This window comes from Melospiza melodia, chromosome 17 (assembly GCF_035770615.1).
Source record: "Melospiza melodia melodia isolate bMelMel2 chromosome 17, bMelMel2.pri, whole genome shotgun sequence".
NCBI classification, from domain to species: Eukaryota; Metazoa; Chordata; class Aves; order Passeriformes; family Passerellidae; genus Melospiza; species Melospiza melodia.
The window spans coordinates 12327793-12341021 of NC_086210.1; the positions used below are offsets into that span (position 1 = coordinate 12327793).

The 13229-nt window shown below is 56.4% G+C and overlaps 1 protein-coding gene across 4 annotated transcripts; it reads right to left on the minus strand.

Annotated features, from left to right (window-relative positions):
• Positions 1-762: 762 nt before the first annotated feature.
• Positions 763-9925, minus strand: LOC134426013 (zinc finger protein 551-like). Of its 4 annotated transcripts, none has more exons than XM_063171010.1 (7): positions 9822-9925; positions 7829-7897; positions 5355-5438; positions 4636-5014; positions 3694-3793; positions 1824-1908; positions 763-1637 (listed from the first exon to the last, which is right to left on the minus strand). In XM_063171010.1, the coding sequence occupies exons 1-4, from the start codon at positions 9835-9837 to the stop codon at positions 4668-4670; spliced, it is 516 nt and encodes a 171-aa protein (XP_063027080.1). In that variant the 5' UTR covers positions 9838-9925; the 3' UTR covers positions 763-1637; positions 1824-1908; positions 3694-3793; positions 4636-4667. The 4 variants fall into 4 exon arrangements, with proteins under 4 accessions (XP_063027080.1, XP_063027079.1, XP_063027081.1 ...); XM_063171009.1 differs by having other exon boundaries at positions 3694-3814; XM_063171011.1 differs by lacking the exon at positions 3694-3793.
• Between the last annotated feature and the right edge of the window lie 3304 nt (positions 9926-13229).

The window sequence follows — 13229 nt, forward strand, 5'->3', positions numbered from 1 at the left end:
GGTTCGGCCGCTCTGGACCCCAGGCCTCACTATCTCAAAAGGACCAAAGTAAAGGACGGGAGGCGCTCTTCTCCTCGGGACCAGAAATCCCACCTTAATTGTGGAATCACTCCAGGGAGGTCCAGGAGGGGAAAAGAGATCAAGTGTCTGATCGCGGGTGATTTCAACCCCAGGGAAAGGGGGCGGAGGAGAGAGGCCACGGCCAATGGGATACAACTGATGGGAGGCGCGAGGGGAGGAGTAACCCAGGGCAAGAGCAGCACCGGGGCTTTGGGGGAGAGGGCTGTCTGCGGGACAAACCATGTGATACAACATCAACTATTCCCTGCAAAATAACAAGACCAGCCAGTGCAGAACGATAACTAAAGAAACAACTTAGTGCAATACAACCAGACAGACAGTAGAGGACAGGGAATGAGACTGGGGATGGGATGCAGACTGGGATGGAAGCAGAATGGGCCCAAGAGTGGGGTGACATGGGAATGGGCCAGAGGAAAGGAGGGTGACAGCAGGGAGAGGGGGATCCTGCACAGGGAACACCGGGAACCAGGATGGGGGAGATGGGAACAGTCCCAGGGCAGGGGGGCCTTGATCAGCTGTGCCAGAACCGCGACCAGGGCCTCCCAGCACAGCTGGAGCCACTCAGCCTGGGGTGCCCAAAGCCCTGAGCAACCCCCAAATCCCTCCCAGGAACCCTCAAATCCCTTGGACCCAGCATCCCCCACATCTCCTGGAAGATCCCCCCATGTTCCAATCAATGTCTTAGTTCAATGTCTTTATTTTTTTACTCCAGTTTTGGGTGTTTTGAAGGGACAAAGAGAAATGAAAAGAAAACCCAGGCCATGGGGACCCAGGAGGATGTGGAGCCCGCAGGCAGGTGCCTTCCCAACATGGATCACTGGGCTCTGCCCACCGGGGGTCACTGGGGACCATCCAGCGTGGATCCTCCCATGGGGCTTGGAGCTGGAGCAGCATAGGAAACTCTTCCCGCACTCAGGGCACTCTCAGGGCTTCTCTTAGTGGTGGCTCTGTTTGTGTTGGGTCGAGCTACAGCTGTGCCTGAAGGTATTCCCACACTCGGCACACTGGTGTGCTGTGCTTGAGGAGATCCAAACTGCTCCGAGTCTTTTTCCCACGCTCGGAACACTCGTGGGGCTGTTCCCCAGTGTGGACCTTCTGGTGGGAGGTCAGAGTGGATTGAACACTGAAGCTCTCCCCACATTCCAAGCACGTGTAGGGCCGTTCTGTGGTGTGCACCCACTGGTGGTAGAGGTGGGAGCTGTGCCTGTACCTCTTGCCATATTCCCTACACTCCCAGTGCCGCTCCCCCGTGTGCACCCAAAGGTGGGTGAGGAGATTGAAGCTCTGGCTGAAGCTCTTCCCACATTCCAAGCGCTCATGGAGCTTTTCCTCATCATGAAGTTGCTCCCAGCTCTGAGCTCCAGCCGCCTCCCAAGCCTCGGGTGGGTCTTTCCCCCTCAGATCCCCATGATCTGTGTCTGCAACCTCTCCATGTGCCGGATGTCCGGGGCTTTTCCTCCCCGTTGGGTTCCTGTGCCATGGAGCTCCTCAGAACAGCCTCTTCTGGTTCTCTAGTGGGGATTTGTCCTCCCTGGTCCCCATCCTCAGCTCCTGGTCTGGGGGAGGAAGGACAAGGAGAGGATGGGATTTGCCTCTGTGCCACAGGGAAGGGCAAGGAGATGCCCCCAGTGCATCCCCAGCAGGACAGCTTTGGCAGCAGGGTTGTCCTGCAGCCAGGGGCCGTGCTGGGCTGGGAGATGGAGCAGGAGAGAGGGGGAAAGGGGCACTGACTTCCTCCTCACCTGCCTGGGGCTCCCAGGCCATCTTCCTCTTCCTCGCAGCCTCCTCCTCTTCCTGCATCGGGCCAAGGTTTGGCAATGGGAAATCCTGGTTTGGGGGTGAAAACAAGGTGTGAGAGCTGAGGATTCCTCCTGCCCAAGCCCATCTCTAGAAGTCACAGGAGCAGGGATTGAGCTGGGAGAGGCCGGGATGGGCAGCGTGGGGCTCTCAGCTGCTCCCATCTGATGGGGGCGCGGGGAATCTGACTTGGGGAAAAGGAGAGGCAAACTGGGAAATCTGTGGGCTGCAAATCCACACTTGGGCTTGGTGGGGACCCTAGGTGGGAAATTCCATCCCTTTGGGCTGATGCCTGAAATATAAGCTGGAAATAAATCCCCACGAAGCAGTGTTTTTAGATGTCACGTGCTGTGGTATATTCATGCAGTAGGTGTTGCTCAGTGTCACTGTGTCACTACAACATCATCACCTACCTGCCAGAACTCATTTACATTGTATGGTCTCATGGCTATTAGATAGTTCTTCTGCACTGCACTTGCACTTTCCTAATTTGGGATCTGTCAGGAGTCTGTGATTGTCCTGGTTTTGCAGGGGGGCATTTTAGGAAAGGCTTCCAAGGCCTTTGCATCTGAAATTTTCAACTTTGTCTTTGGAGCATGTGCAGCTATGGTGTTCCTCGGTGTGTCTGGTCCTAACCAGCCTAAATTCTTTGTTTTGTGGCTCATTGGCTTTGCACAATTTCTCAGTAGTACTATCCCTATCTATCTCTGAAGCTCTCCACCTGGTGAGTTTTTTCCCTTCTTTTTTCTGTCTATTCAGCATTAAGCAACTAGTTAATAATACAAAAGCCATTGCACTGTACAAAGTTATTTATATCAGGTTATATAGGCACAAAAAATGTATGATTCAGGTTATCTAGGTATATTTATCTAGATATATAAAAAGTCATGATTTAGGTTCTATTGATACCAGGTTATACAGATCTATCAGGTTATACTGATAGAACTCAAGCAACATCATCACTTTGTAACTTTGATCTAAGTTCTGTCAGCATCAGGGCCCTTCCCAAAGGCCTGGAGGTGTTGGAGCAGGGACTGCAGAGACGGATGAGGGATCCCAGGAGTGAGATTTTGGGGATGGGATCCGTGGGGATGGGAATGTCCCGGGGCAGAGTCACACGTGAGCCAGGTGTGCAGGGCAGGACCTTGCCCTGACCCCAAGCACTGTCCCAGCTGCAGGATCTGCTTCCCATCAGCCTCTTCCTCCTGCGGCCCCAGCCCAGCTTGGTGCTGAACAAAGGGGCTGGGCCGGGGTCATCCCCTGGTGGGGGCTGTGCACTCCCTGTGCCCCCTCCCCAGATTCCCTCCTGGGGGAGCAGGAGCTGGGGCAGGAGTCCTGTGGGGAGGGACAAGGGGGTGACACCAGGATGGGAGGGTCACACACGGCCCAGGGGGATCCCCCCTCACTCCCAGGGTGCCAGGAAGACAAACCCCTACATGGAGCCCCTGTCCTCCAGCAGCACCTTGTGGGCAGGGTCGGGTGGCAGCTCTGGGGGGGTCTGGGGGGTCATGACTGCCTAAAACCCCCTCCCAGCCCCCTCAAACCACCCCACAGATCTCTGCTCACTCCCCAAACCACTCCATGCAACAGAAATGGCCCCGAGATCATCAAAACTCTTTTCCACCCCTCCAAAGACCCACTCAAATTCTTTCCAAGCTGCACAGCCCTTCCAGAACTCCCAAAACTCCCCCACAGGCCCCTCAAAAGCCCCCTACACCCTCCCAGCACCAGAAATGCCCCCAAGAGCCACCAAAAGCCCTTTCCAATCCCCTCAGGATCCCCTAAACCCCTTCCCTGCCCCCCATTGGCACTGACCAGGGGAGGTCTGTGCACCGCAACATCCACAGCTGGGAGCAACTCAGGCACTTCATCAGTGTTTTAGGCACTTCCATCCCTTTGGGCTCTTCCCAGAGGCCTGCAGATGTTGGAGAGGGGACTGCAGGGAGAGATGAGGGATGCCAAGGGTGGGGTTTTGGGCACAGGAGGAGGGGCTGTGTGAGCCACTTGCTCGGGGGTCCATCTGGAGACCCCCCTGGTGGTCCTGAGCACCAGGCTGCAGAGCTGTCACCACCTCCTACTTGGGGTGGTGGCTCTGGGGGGACCTCTGCTCCTTGGGGCTCTTCCTGCAGCCAGAGAACTTGGAGGGACTCTCCTCTGGCTGGGTCCTCCAGGCGTTCCATGAGCTTTGCTCCATGAGCTCCTACTGCAAGTGACTGGGCTCTCCTGGGATCATACGGAGATCATACTGGGAGTGACTGGGAAAGACTCCGAGCATGCTGAGGGCAACTGAGATATACTGGGAGTGTCTGTAACCCTATTGGGAGTGACAGAGACCACACTGGGAACAACAGGGACCATGCTGGAGACAACAGGGACCATGCTGGAGGCAACTGGGAGCAAGTGGGAGTGACTGGGTCTACACTGAGGGCAACTGGGCATGACTGGGACCCTGGTGGAAGAGACTGGGATCATACAGGGAGTGACTGCGACTATACTGGAGGCCACTGGTATCACCCTGGGAGCAACAGGGAGCAGTTGGAGCCATGCTGAGGGCAACAGGGATCATACTGGGAGTGACTGGGCTCTGGGAAGCACAGGATGGTGAGGAGCAGGAGGACAACTCTCATGCCAGCCCCACAAATAACCTCTCTTGCTGTGGATCCCCCCAGCCCCTAGCTCCCCCAGCTCAGCCCTGCTCTGACTGTTCTGGACTTGCAGCAGCTCCGGGTCAGTGGGGGATGTGCTGGGTGCACTCACCAGGCTGGCTCTGGGACTCCCAATATTCTGGCTCAAATCTGGCCCTGCTCAAAGCGGGTCCCAGCCAGGTGCATGCAAAGGTGGGTGAGGAGGCTGGAGCACTGCCTGAAGCTCTTCCCACATTCCAAGCACTTGTAGGGCTTCTCCCTGCCATGAAGGTGCTCAGGAACCACCGGCTCCAAGCTGCATCTGGATCTCCGGCTGCTTTCCCAGCACAGGGTGGGTCTTTCCCCCTCACGGCTTCCTGGGCTGGGTTTGCAGCCCCTCTTCATGTGGGATCTCCGGGGCTTTTTGTCCCCAGTGAATTCCTGCACTGTCAAGCCTCTCAAAACAGCCTCTTCCACGAGGTTCTGCAGTGGGGATTTGTCCTCTCTGGCTCCTGCGGGAGGAAGGAGAGGAAGGGAAGGGAAGGGAAGGGAAGGGAAGGGAAGGGAAGGGAAGGGAAGGGAAGGGAAGGGAAGGGAAGGGAAGGGAAGGGAAGGGAAGGGAAGGGAAGGGAAGGGAAGGGAAGGGAAGGGAAGGGAAGGGAAGGGAAGGGAAGGGAAGGGAAGGGAAGGGAAGGGAAGGGAAGGGAAGGGATTTACTTTTGTGCCACAGGGAAAGAGAAAGAGATTTCTCCCATCCAGTCCTGGCAGGACGGTGTTGGCAGTAGGGTTGTCCTGCTTGGCTGGGAGATGGAGCAGGAGAGAGGGGGAAACGGGCACTGACTTCTTCCTCACCTGCCTGGGGCTGCCAGGGCATCTTCATCTTCCTCATGGTCTCCTCCTCCATCAGGTCAAACTTCGGGAACTGAAATTCCTTTTCTGGGGAAAAAACAAGGTGTGAGTGTGTTGGCTTGGGTGTTCCTCCTGCCCAATTTCATCTCCAGAAGTCACCAGGTGTCTGGTGTCCATAAAAACCTCCAGACCACCAAGGTTCAGCCACCCTCATAAAAACCCAAACCACCAGGATTCACCAAACAACCATTCACCCAGGAGTTCCCCCGCTCTGGTCTCTCCACTTTGGGGTTCAGGGGTCCCTCCTGCCTGGCCTTCTGCAGCTCCAGTGCGTATTGGCGTCCCCTCTCTCTGGGCTGCAGGGGCTCCTGGCAATCCCAGAGGTTCCCTTCCCTGGGCTCCCAGGTGGGTGTCAGAGGGGCTCCAGGGGTACCAGCTGTGTGGGTCCCCGTTTCAGGGCCCCGGGGTACCCATGGGTCTCTCTTGTCCATGGTCCCAACATCTCCAGGCTGCAGAGGGTCCCCCCAATCCAGGCTCCACGTTCCAGGCTCCCGGGGTCCCCCTTATCGGGATGTCCGACCCCGCAGGCTGCAGAGGCTCCCCCAGCTCCGGTGCCACCCAGGCACTGTGGATTCTTCCGCAAGGCTGAATATTCAGTTCATGGAATCTTTGTTATCTCTGCTTACATGTGCAAAACCAGCTGCTGCTGAGACAATCCTAGCTCCGACTGAAGGCTTCCCACCCAAAATGCTGCATTCAGTTCTGACACACCATTAAGAAATCCAAGAGCAGAACTGAACACTGATTATAGAATCTTGCAAAATCCCATTCCAGAACATTTTGTCATAAAATCACAAATATTAACAGGTGCTGAGAAAGTCAGCAACATTACAAAACAAGGTTCCAACAGTGTGACTAGAAGAGTTCAGGCAATGCATTTGATTGGAATGACCCCTCTCTTTCTGACATGTGAGCAATGCCATCGAATTTCCCAAAGCAGGGAAATGGGGAGCCCTGGCAGCAGCAGCTTCACACACAGCAATGACACAGAACAGGGCAGGACAAGAGGCTGGAAAAATGATAACTTCTACTTGCAATTAAGAACTCTTGTTTCAAGTTCTACTAAAGACACTCTTAATATAGAGTCAAAAAGATTAAAAAATACTAGTAATAACTGTAATATTAAGAGCAAAAGTAGCCAAAATAGCAATAATAAGAATGAATAATGGTAATAAAACCCAACCATATTTATACTAGGTTTGCATGGCCAGGTTTTGGTAAGAGGTGGCTCTAGGAGCACCTTCTGTGAGAGGAGGATGGAAGCAGCTGCTCCTCCATGTCCCACAGAGGCAATTCCAGACAGTTCCAGGACAGACCAGCTGCTGGCCAAGGCTGGGCCCGTTAGAAATGGTGGTAACACCTTTGGTCTCAGAGTTTAGTTGTTAATTGCTGCCCTGAGATGTGTGAAAGGTCTCTGTTTCAGCCCGTGTGTCCGAAGAACGAATCAGAGCTCTTCCGTTTTCGGTCTTGAAGTTGTTTATTAATTCTTATCTAAAAAATTTTCTTTCTGCCCAGCCGAGATCTGCTCAGCAGGGCAGCCAAAGGCACTCTGACCGCCCCCGGGGCGGTGTTGTCTTTTTATACTACAAACTACATATAACATATTTACAATTACTTTCCAATACCTATCACCTATGTTAGACAGTGCACTTCTATTCTAAACCAATCCCGAAGTGCCAGCATCACAGCAGAAGATGAAGACCAAGAAGAAGAAAGGTTAGACACGTTCCTCCATTTTGTCCCCAAAACCCCCATTCCAAAAATCCTAAAATCTACATTTTCACCCTGCGATAATTTTATTATTATACTATTTAAACTTCTGTGACTTTCAGGTCCTCATACAAAGCTGGTAATTTGCTCCACAGGTCATAATCAAATCCCCAGGTGTTCTGGGCTGCATGCCAGGGTCTCCAAGCCCCCCGACAGGGTCTCTGGCAACTCTGGACACCTGGAGGGATGTACTGAGTTCCGACACTTTGGGATAAGAGATTTATGAAAATCAGTTATCGTGTAGTTGTAGCTGTGACCAGGGTGAGAACATGTGAGAGAGGAACAACTCTGCACACCCCAGGGCAGGGCAGGACAAGGGGCAGGAGCTGCTCCAGGGACTGGAGCTGATTGCCCGGAGATTCCCTGGGGCAGCCCCTGGGGAGGCAGCTGGGCCCCTGCAGCCCATGGAGGGCACGGAGAGCAGAGATGCACCTGCAGCACCTGGAGGAGCCCTTGCTGGAGCAGGGGGTGCCTGAGCAGGGGCTGTGACCCCATGACAAACCTGTGCTGGAACAGGGACCAGGCAGGGGCCTGCAAACCCATGGAAAGAGGAGCCCACACTGGAGCAGGGTCCTTCCATGTGAGCCCATGGGAGAGTGAGGCACGCTGCAGCAGTTTGTGAAGAGCTGCTGCCCCTGAGAACTCACCTTGGAGAAGTTCATGGAGAAGTGTCTCCAGGAGGGACCCCATGGTGCAGCAGGGGAACGACTCCTCTCCTTGAGCAGCAGGAGAAACAACAGGAATGAACTGAGCAGAACCCCCAATGCCTGTCTGCCTGCACCCACTGGGGGAGGAGGCAGAGCTGGGAGGGAGGGAGGGAGGGAGGGAGGGATGGGCAGAAGGTGTTTTTAAGCTTTATTTTACTTCTCACTATCCTGCTCTGATTGATAGTAATAAATTCAATTAATGTCTCTAATTTTGAACTGTTTTGCCCATGATGGCATTTGCTGAGTGATCTGTCCCAGTCCTTAACTCAACCCATGGAGACTTCATTCTATTTTCTCTCTCCTCTCCATCTCTGGAAGGGATTGAGAGCAGCTTTGGTGGGTGCCTGACATCCATCTCTGCTCCTTGTGATGTCACAGGCCCATGAGTGTCCCAAGTGTGGGAAGAGCTTCTGCCAGAGCTCAGCCTTGACCCAACACCAGTGGAGGCACCACTAAGGGCAGCCCTGTGAGTGTCCTGAGTGCGGGAAGAGCTCCGTGCACTGCTCCAGCTCCATCCCCCATGGGACAGTCCACGCTGGATGATCCCCAGTGACCCGAGGTGGGCAGAGCCCCGGTGATCCTTGGTGCTGGTGATCCATTTTGGGAAGACACCTGCCTGGGGGACTCCAATTCTTCCTGGCTCCTGTACCCTTGATATTCTTTTAATTTCTCTTTGCCCTTTCAAAAAACCCAAAAACTGGGTAAAAATAAAGATGTTGAACCAAGGCAAGGATGGGGACATGGGGGAATCTTGCAGGGGATGTGGGGGATGCTGGGTTTGAGGGAGCTGAGGGTTCCAGGGAGGGACTTGGGGGTTGCTCAGGCCTTTGAGCACCCCAGGCCGAGCAGCTCCAGCTGCACTGGGAGACCCCGGTGGAGGTTCTGGGGCAGCTGATCAAGGAGCCCCTGGCCCAGGACTGTCCCCATGTCCCCCCGTCTCAGTTCCCGGTGTCCCCCGTGCAGGATCCCTCTCTCCTTGTTTTCACCCCCCTCTCTCCCTCCCGTTCCCATGTCACCCTGTTCTGGGACACGTTGCGCTCCCATCCCAGTGTGAATCCCACTCCCGGTCTCAATTTCTGTTTCTGTCCCACATTCCCTGTCCTGTTCCTACTCCTGGTCCCAATGCTGCTCTGAGATTTCCATTCCTGTATTCCTTGTCCCGTTCCCATATTCCCATTCCTGGTTCCATTCCAGGTCCCTCTCCCATATTCCTGGTCCTAGTCCTGGTCCCTGTCCCCATTCATGTCCTTGTCCCCAGTCCCGTATTTCCTGTCCCTGTATCCATGCCCGATCCCAGTATTGATCCCAGTCCCGTACACTCGGTCCCATTCCCGAGGTCCGCCTCTCCCATGGGGCCCTGAGGGCTGCACAGCTCGGGCTGGCTGTGCCACACGAACCGTTCAGCCCTGCTGCTGTCCTTGGCCAGCTGCAGAGAGCACAAGGCTTTGGGCATTTCTCAGAGGGCCCCAGGTGGCCGGAGCAGCCCCTCGTGCCAGCAGCCGCTGTGCCTCAGAGCCCTCCCTCACGCTGGGGCCATGCAGGGGCCATGGGCCTGGAGCAGGCTCCTGTTCTTGAGACAGGAGCGAGGCTGCAGCTCCCGCCTTTGGGCCCTGGGCCGCAGCAGCGCAGGGGAGGCCCAGCTGCAGAGCTCACAGCCCCTGCTGGGATTCACTGGGACACTTTGGAGCACCAATCTCCAGCCCATATTCTCTCTGTGGTTGCTCTTTCCATGGTCCCTGTCCCGTTCCCACATTCCCATCCCAGGTCTCATTCACAGTCCCTGTCCCCATCCCCGCTCCCTGTCCCCATTCCCATCCCCATCCCCGGTCGCTGTCGCCATTCCCGGTCCCTATCTCCATTCCCTGTCCCCATCCCCGCTCCCTGTCCCCATTCTCATTTCCCAGCCCCATTCCCGCTGCCGGTCCCCTCTCACCGGACGCCGCCGCCATCGCTCCGGCCCCTCCCGGCCCTCACACAACCGAGCAAATCCCGCGCTGCTCCCGCCCACCAATCCCAGCGCGTGATCGCTCCCGTATTTGCATAACCACTCCCTGCGGTTTGGCCCCGCCCACCGCCGGCTGCAGCCGCCTCCGGGCGCTGTTTGCTCCCAGTTCCCTCGCAGTGTTTCCAGTAAGAGCAGGACTGGCAGGGAAAGCGCTCCCAATTCCTTCCCGCTGCTCTCAGGATCGCTCCCGGTGCTTCCAGGTTCACTCCCAGTGCCGTGCTGTTTCGGAACCCGCCCAGGGCATAGCGCGGCAGCTTTTGGGTGTCGGCATATCCCGGGCAGGGCTGGGAGCGAAAGAAAAGCAGGGGGAAGAGGCGGAACAGAGGACAAGGAGGAAGAGGAGGAGCGGGAGGAAGAGGAGCAGCAGAACCACGTTGGTTTCCCCGCCGCCTTCCCCCGCCGCTCAGGCCGAAGCTCCCCCGGCTTCTGCTGCATCGCCCCCTCCAGCAGCCGCAGGGGAGCGGGATGGGGGAGCTCGCACCAGATCCATCGGGGGGTCTCCGGGAAGGTTTTTTCGTGGGGCAGGGGATGTTTGACTCTTGCAGGACCTCAAAGCCGAAACGTAAATTTCCCGTGGAGGGAACAGTCTCACGTTCGCCCGGTACCGGCGGGCACAGAGGCGATCTCGGGCTGGGAGATGCCCGGGAGAGCCGGGGGGAGCTCAGGAACCCCGGAGCGGGGAGAGCGCAGAGGGGCAATCCCGGACCCGGGGGACAAACCGGCTGACTGGAGGGGTGCGGGCGGCTGGGGATGAGCGGGCTCCGGTCTCCCCGAGGCTGAAAGGGACGCTGACTTCTCCAGCTACACTTGGGCAGCGGGACCATCAAACTCAACACGTTCAGCCCTTGTTTTCCCCCAAACCAGGATTTCCCATTCCCAAACCTTGGCCCGATAGAGGAGGAGGAGGAGGAGGCCGTGAGGAGGAAGATGGCTCGGGAGCCCCAGGCAGGTGAGGAGGAAGTCAGTGCCCCTTTCCCCCTCTGTCCTGCTCCATCTCCCAGCCCAGCACAGCCCCCGGCTGCAGGACAACCCTGCTGCCAAAGCTGTCCTTCTGGGAACGCACTGGGAGGATCTCCTTGCCCTTCCCTGTGGCACAGAGGCAAATCCCATCCTCTCCTTGTCCTTCCTTCCCCAGAGAGGGAGCTAAAGCCAGAGACCAGGGAGGACAAATCCCCACAGCAGAACCTCGTGGAGGAGGCCGTTTTGTGCAGCTCCAAAGCACAGGAATCGAAGGGGAAAGAAAAGCCCCAGAGATCTCTCACGTGGAGGGGCTGCAAATGCAGATCACGGGGATCTGAGGAGGAAAGACCCACCCTGGGCCAGGGAGGGAGCTGGAGCTCAGAGCTGGGGGTCCATGAGCAGCTTCAGGATGGGGAGAAGTCTCACAAGTGCTCAGAATGTGCTCAGAAGAGTTTCTCCCTAAGATCCTCCCTGATCCGCCACATGAGAATCCACACAGGAACGGCCCTACAAGTGTGATAAATGCAGAAAGAGGTTTCAGATGAGTTCCTGTCTCATCAGGCATCAGCAGAGTCACACAGATGAGAGACCCTTCTGCTGCCCCCATTGTGCAAAGGGCTTCAGGAACAACTCCGGCCTCATCACTGCCTGCACATCCACAGCGGGGAGAGGCCCTACGAGTGTGCAGAGTGTGGGAAGAGCTTCAGGACGAGCTCTGAACTGACCATCCTCCAGAGAAACCACACTGGGGAACGGCCTTGAGTGTGGGGAATGTGGGAACAGCTACCAGAGGAGGTGCCACCTGACCCACCACATGGAAGTCCACACAGGGCTGGAACAGCCCTACAAATGTGGGCGGTGTGGGAATAGCTTCATGTCAAAGTCCCACCTGATTGACCACCAGAGGATCCACACTGGGGAGAGGCCCTATGAGTGTGATAAATGCATGAAGATGTTTCAGATCAGCTCCTTTCTCCTCCTGCACCAGCAGCTTCATACAGATGAGAGGCCCTTCCGCTGCCCTGACTGCAGGAAGGGCTTCAAGCAGAACGCTGCTCTCATCAGCCACTGGTGCATCCACACCGGGGAAAGGCCCTACGAGTGTTCTGAGTGTGGGAAGAGCTTCTGTCAGAGCTCTCTCTTGAGCAGACACCAATAGAGCCTGCACTAAGGGCAGCCCTGCGAGTACCCCAAGTGCAGGAAGAGCTTCGTTCCCATGACACCCTTTGTCCTCTGATTTTGGGTCCTTTCCCCCCACTTTGGACGTTTCCCCCTGTTTTGGATCCTTTCCCCGTCTTTTGTGTCTTTTCTCTCTATTTTGTCTTTTCCTCCCTATTTTGGATCCTTTCTCTGTCATTTGGGTCCTCCCCCCCATTTTGGGTCACTCTTCCCCTATTTGGGGTCCTTTTCCCCCTTTTTGGCTCCTTTCCCTCATTTCCATCCTTCCCCCCCCCAGTTTTGAACCTCCTCCCCTTTGACTTGGTGAAGTTCTGGGTGCACCCCGCCCTCCAACCCTCTCCCCACCCCTAAACCCCCTTCACCCCCACCCCCGTCCACCTAGGCATGTCCCCAGCTGTGTTCCTAACTGTCCCCCCATGCCACATGGACTCAGTGCTCACTATCCTGGATGCCCTTGAGTCCCCAGCCCAGGACTGTGGATCTCCTTTTCCAGGAGTTCCAGAGCTGTCCTGGCTTCCAGGGCACACCAGTGGTACTGGGGCTCGGAGTGGGTGGCCTGGTGGGATTGCTGGGACGGGGTTTGGGGTCATCTTGGCACTGACTGAGGGTCTTGTCCAATCTGCAGTGAGGAGTGGCCCTGGCCAGAGAGTATGGGATGGATGGGGGCAGGAGAGGTTGGACCCTGGTCCAGATGGACATGAGACCATGGATCCCACTCTGGATGGTCACTGGTCCAGATGGACACCAGACCGTGGATCCCACTCTGGATGGACCCTGGTGCAGATGGACACCAGAGCCATGGATCCCACTCTGGATGGACCCTGGTCCAGATGGACACCAGAGCCGTGGATCCCAGCTGGATTCTGATCTGGACAGCCCCTGACCCTGCAGCCCCCCAGCCTAGCCTGCCCCCAGGCCAGATGACCACCAGCCTGGCCACAGCCTGGCCCATCCCACTGTCCCACCAGCCCATTCCAGTAGCCCCCAACCCAAAATTCTCCAAAATAAACCCAATGCTATAACATCAGCTCCACATGGTCCCTGTACAGCTAGAGGGAAACTGAGGTGAGGGCTGGGGAGGTGACTTTGTGGTGATGGTAGGGGATTTTGGGACCCACCCGGGAGACCCCAAAAAGAGCACCCACCCCCCAAATTGTCACCACAGCATTGGTGTCACCCAGCTGTCACTGCAGGAGC

Coding starts and splice junctions, on each gene's coding strand:
- LOC134426013 (XM_063171011.1), bottom strand. Junction 5,439..7,828: donor TCTCCATGAACTTCTCCAAG/GTGAGTTCTCAG, acceptor TTTTTTCCCCAG/AAAAGGAATTTCAGTTCCCG. Junction 5,015..5,354: donor GCCCTGGCAGCCCCAGGCAG/GTGAGGAAGAAG, acceptor TTCCTCCCGCAG/GAGCCAGAGAGGACAAATCC.